Genomic DNA, 6,000 nt, shown 5'->3' with positions numbered 1-6,000 from the left:
GACCCACAGCTTCTCCCTAGGCCTCCAGTCCTCCATCCGCTACACAGCTCTATGATAACACACAGCCCGCCTCTACCAAAGAGTCATGTGACCAAAGAATGTCACCTGACCCTCTGACGTCAGACCTCGTCTTACCCACTCCACTCTAGCCTCTACCGAAGCAAAACACAGGGTGACCCGGAACTGGGTGTCCCAGACTGATTACATTGCCGTAGCCTTGTTGACCCTGTCAAGTGGGGTGACCCGGGAGAGAGCCCCGCGGGGTGTCACTGGGGTCCAGCTAGTGTCCTGTGGGACGGCGCTGTTTATGTGAAGGGAGTTCAGTCACAGGACAATAGGCGCCCGCGGGTTATTGTGTAGGTGACAGCAGGGGGCGGTATGACGGTACAGTGCTAGTTCTCCGGGGGTACAGGGCATATACTACATACTACAGGGGGGACATGACTGCTGGTTTTGGTGTTCAGTGACATACAAGCGGGTGACACCCCCAGAGCGGCGCCCCCCGTCTCTGGGTGATGAGTTGAGCCTGCAGCCGTCTCCCCCCGCCCGCCATGTCGCGGTGGCTTTTCCCGTGGTCCAGCTCCATCAAGACGCGGGCGTGCCGCTACCTGCTGCAGCACTACCTGGGCCACTACCTGGAGGAGCGCCTGAGCCTGGAGCAGCTGAGCCTGGACCTGTACAACGGCAGCGGCCGCCTCACCGACATCCACCTGGACATCTGGGTAACACCTATATGTAGTCATGTAAGGGGGGCCGGGCCGCCGCCGCCATGTAGGAGGCACATCTGGGGGACCGCCAGGCGGGTGATAACGTGTGCTTACTTCATGGACGACTGACGTAACCGCTGGAGTTTATATCAAAGACAGACGTGTGACAACTGTAGTTTACATCACAGACAGACGTGTGACAACTGTAGTTTACGTCACGGACGGACGTGTGACAACTGTAGTTTACATCACGGACAGACGTGTGACAACTGTAGTTTACATCACGGACAGACGTGTGACAACTGTAGTTTACATCACAGACAGACGTGTGACAACTGTAGTTTACATCACGGACAGACGTGTGACAACTGTAGTTTACATCACAGACAGACGTGTGACAACTGTAGTTTACATCACAGACAGACGTGTGACAACTGTAGTTTACATCACGGACAGACGTGTGACAACTGTAGTTTACATCACGGACAGACGTGTGACAACTGTAGTTTACATCACGGACAGACGTGTGACAACTGTAGCTTACATCACGGACAGGCGTGTGACAACTGTAGCTTACATCACGGACAGACGTGTGACAACTGTAGCTTACATCACGGACAGACGTGTGACAACTGTAGCTTACATCACGGACAGACGTGTGACAACTGTAGCTTACATCACGGACAGACGTGTGACAACTGTAGCTTACATCACGGACAGACGTGTGACAACTGTAGCTTACATCACGGACAGACGTGTGACAACTGTAGCCGACGTCACGGACAGACGTGTGACAACTGTAGCTGATGTCACAGACGGACGTATGATAACTGTAGTTTACGTCACGGACGGACGTGTGACAACTGTAGTTTACGTCACGGACGGACGTGTGACAACTGTAGCTGACGTCACGGACAGACGTGTGACAACTGTAGCTGACGTCACGGACAGACGTGTGACAACTGTAGCTGACGTCACGGACAGACGTGTGACAACTAGTTTACGTCACGGACAGACGTGTAATAACTGTAGTTTACGTCACGGGCAGACGTGTGACAACTGTAGCTGACGTCACGTACAGACGTGTAATAACTAGTTTACGTCGCGGACAGACGCGTGACGACTGTAGATGTAAACTACAGCGATAACATTGCTGTCCATGTAGACTGCAGTCATTACACGGCTGTCCGTGACGCCAGTGACAATCATTCCAGATCTGTTCATTTTCTCAATGGTGGAACCTGCAAGCATTAACCATCTGTCCATGATGTAAACACATATGTGCGTGATATCATCTCGGACAGGCGTGTAATGTCTGTTGTAAACCCGGCAGATGTGTAATGACTGATAACATGGACAGGATGTTCTTGTATTACTTGTCGTGACTCCCGGCGCCCCCTGCACCCACACTTCTGTGGATGGAGCCTGTAAGACAATGTTCTCTAGCACACGGGGTCTCGGACAGGCAGAATGTTCTGCGTAAGATCACTGGTGCGGCACGTTCTAGAATACACATCACCAGAGCAAGGTCTGTGGAGAGGGTGAACAAGCAGATGGTGCCGGACCATTGTAGCTCCGCATGTGTCTGCGGATGGCAGCGGGCTGTAAGATACCCTGTCCGTAGGATCAGTAATAGCCTGTGGGACTGAGCTGTAGGGACTTCCATGATCGCAGTCCTGTCAGTGCCTTATGGTTCATACATTCCTAGTTCACAAATGGCAAAGAGGGAATCCACCCCGTTTCTGCATTGCCGACCACGTATGACGGCCGGTAGACCTTTAACCCTTTAAGGACACGGCCTGTTTTGGCCAAAAGGACGCAACAATTTTTTGGGGGGTGATTTTTCATCTCCACTTTTCAAAAGCCCCTACTTTTTTTTATTTTCCCATCGCCGCGGCCGACTGTAGTTTTAATTGGTACCATTTTTAGCGCATGTAATGTAAAGCTTTTATTCATTTATTTTTTTGAAACCGGGGAGAAAATACTTGTTTACAGCGTTAATTGTGCAGCATCGATAACAGGATACGTTTTTTTCCGCCGGTCAGGACAATTACAACAATACCAAAGTTATTAGAATGTCTTAAGGTTTTTCCACTTTTTGTACAATAAAACCCAATGGAAATTATTATTTTTTTTTTTCATCATTGCGTTCAAAGTCCCATAACTTTGTTGATTTTTTTTCCATGGACGGAGCTCTGTGAGGACTTGTATTTTTGTGCGACGACATGAAGGGTTTATTGGTACCATTTTGGGGTACATGCAGCTTTTTAAATCACTTTTATTGCATTTTTCGTGAGACAAAACGTACAAAATAAGCATTTTAGCTCCATTTTTTTAAAGGTTTTGTTTTGCAGGATAAATAGCGTGTTCAATTTATTGTACGGTTCGTTGCGGATACGATGATATCCAATATAGATGTGATGTTAGTTTTATTTTATTTTTTAATCCAACTAGGGAAAAGTATGTTTAAAAAAACAAACAAAAACCCCCTTATGTCCCTGAAGGGGACTTGAACCGTAACAGCTATGGTTGCTATGATAATGCATTGCATGACTTCTGTATTGCAATGCCTTAGCCGGGATGTGAGTAGCTGGCATCCTGTTGCCCCCTTTGTGAACTCTTTGCATGACGCGATCCGCACAGATTGTGAATTGTAAGAGGGGTTAACAGTGGGGATCGCTGTTTTTATCGATCCCCGTTGTTGCAGCGGGATGCTTGCTATAAGTCACAGCCCGCTCCCGCTGTGGGATGGCGCGAGCTCGGCTTCTGAGCTATCCACAGGATGTAAGTTTATGTCCTGTTGCGTTCAGTACCCCGCAGCCAGGACGTAATCTTCCGTCTTGTAGCATTAAGCAGCTAAAATGTTTGTAATAAAAAAAAACTATTTTCATACATCCTATGACAGCGCAAGCGACAGCGATAGTCGTTCAGACGGCTATCGTTCACTATCGTCCTGTGCGATGGTACCGTTACACCAGCATCCCACTGATTTGGGTGGATATCGTATAGTTGCTTAAAGATGTTTTGAACTATTGTTGTCCTTTGAACTGATCATTGTGAGAAGTGATGTTGCCAGGGGGGTAGGTCATTGTGAGAAGTGAGCCGGGGGGTGGGTCATTGTGAGAAGGGATGTTGCCGGGGGGTAGGTCACTTTGAGAAGGGAGGTTGCCGGGGGGATAGGTCACTGTGAGAAGGGAGGTTGCCCGGGGGTAGGTCACTGTGAGAAGGGAGGTTGCCCGGGGGTAGGTCACTGTGAGAAGGGAGGTTGCCCGGGGGTAGGTCACTGTGAGAAGGGAGGTTGCCCGGGGGTAGGTCACTGTGAGAAGGGAGGTTGCCCGGGGGTAGGTCACTGTGAGAAGGGAGGTTGCCCGGGGGTAGGTCACTGGGAGAAGGGAGGTTGCCCGGGGGTAGGTCACTGGGAGAAGGGAGGTTGCCCGGGGGTAGGTCACTGGGAGAAGGGAGGTTGCCCGGGGGTAGGTCACTGGGAGAAGGGAGGTTGCCCGGGGGTAGGTCACTGGGAGAAGGGAGGTTGCCCGGGGGTAGGTCACTGGGAGAAGGGAGGTTGCCCGGGGGTAGGTCACTGGGAGAAGGGAGGTTGCCCAGGGGTAGGTCACTGGGAGAAGGGAGGTTGCCCAGGGGTAGGTCACTGGGAGAAGGGAGGTTGCTGGGCCGTAGGTCATTGTGAGAAGGGGGAGGTTGCCGGGTCGTAAGTCATTGTGAGAAGGGGGAGGTTGCCGGGTCGTAGGTCATTGTGAGAAGGGGGAGGTTGCCGGGTCGTAGGTCATTGCGAGAAGGGGGAGGTTGCCGGGTCGTAGGTCATTGCGAGAAGGGGGAGGTTGCCGGGTCGTAGGTCATTGCGAGAAGGGGGAGGTTGCCGGGTCGTAGGTCATTGCGAGAAGGGGGAGGTTGCCGGGTCGTAGGTCATTGCGAGAAGGGGGAGGTTGCCGGGTCGTAGGTCATTGCGAGAAGGGGGAGGTTGCCGGGTCGTAGGTCATTGCGAGAAGGGGGAGGTTGCCGGGTCGTAGGTCATTGCGAGAAGGGGGAGGTTGCCGGGTCGTAGGTCATTGCGAGAAGGGGGAGGTTGCCGGGTCGTAGGTCATTGCGAGAAGGGGGAGGTTGCCGGGTCGTAGGTCATTGTGAGAAGGGGGAGGTTGCCGGGTCGTAAGTCATTGTGAGAAGGGGGAGGTTGCCGGGTCGTAGGTCATTGTGAGAAGGGGGAGGTTGCTGGGGTAGATACAATCATCTACTCATCTTACCTGCAGGAAAATATAGATTTACATGCTACGAGTCAGATGAATGGCCATCTGTGTAATATATGGGTGGTTCAGGTCTGCCAGGGGGAGGTCATGTGTTTGTTGGCAACGTGCCGCTTTGGCACACAGAGAGCACTCCTAAGTTGGGGGATCCTGTTCATACATTTATAGGCTTTATGGGCTTCCCCCCCATTAAATCCCCCCCATTCAGTAAACGGTGTATGCAGCCCTGGTCACGGAGACCCTTGGACAGCCGGCTGTGGACACGGCGTCCCGCAGAGTAACTGGGCACTTGCACAATGTCCCCAGTGATTCCAGGAATCTTATTTTGGTCTGTCCAGGAAATCCCTAGCTGTCACTCACTGCTTCTCTCATGACAAAATGCTCTTTAGTGACCCGACGGAGTGGCGCCGTAACAATACATCAGCTCACAATTACCAGTCCGCAACCTTGCAAATTTTGCAGAATTAGGAGAAAAATCCAAACCAAAATACACAACAAAATCTGCACCTTTCATCGAGGCGCTGCAGCAGATTGAACCCCTTCAATTCAGCTCAGTTTAAAAGGGTGAAATCTGCTGCGGATCCACATCAAACGGTCAGCTTCTCACCCTCCGTGGGGGTCCCAGTATTCAGACCCTTGTGAATCTACAAGCCTGTACTGCAAAATATCAGCCGCCTTTCATTAGTCATCTGCTAAGGGAAATTGCAACAGGTTTTCTGTGCCTCCCTATGTGGTTTCCTTGCTATAGCTGCTGACACACAGACATAATTGAAGCGTAGGTTGTAAGATCAGAGGTAAATAGGTCACCTCAGCATGAGCAATGCATCGTTCATGGGCATTCATCAATTGTTAAATTCCGGGTGCCGCTTCTGTCAGGGGGTGTTGCTAACCGCATACTTGTCTAGTGAGTAGATGCAAAAATGAAGTTATTCACCTGTTATAAAATGGAGATTGTAGTCGTTCCTGTATAGTAATTTGCTTGTTTTTTGTGCCAAACATACTAGTTGTTCACTTGGGCTGCAGTTTTGTTAGATTTT

General features: G+C 50.8%; 1 protein-coding gene across 1 annotated transcript in view; it reads left to right on the top strand.

Annotated features, from left to right (window-relative positions):
- Positions 1-126: 126 nt before the first annotated feature.
- Positions 127-6,000, top strand: part of ATG2A (autophagy related 2A) — a 105,524-nt gene continuing 99,650 nt past the window's right edge. Inside the window, exon 1 of the mRNA XM_066582931.1 lies at positions 127-722. Coding sequence (XP_066439028.1) covers positions 552-722 — 171 coding nt within the window. The 5' untranslated portion in view covers positions 127-551. The remainder of the gene's footprint in view (positions 723-6,000) is intronic.

The sequence above is a fragment of the Eleutherodactylus coqui genome, chromosome 11, assembly GCF_035609145.1.
Source record: "Eleutherodactylus coqui strain aEleCoq1 chromosome 11, aEleCoq1.hap1, whole genome shotgun sequence".
Taxonomy (NCBI): domain Eukaryota; kingdom Metazoa; phylum Chordata; class Amphibia; order Anura; family Eleutherodactylidae; genus Eleutherodactylus; species Eleutherodactylus coqui.
This window is presented reverse-complemented; position numbering and strand designations above follow the sequence as displayed.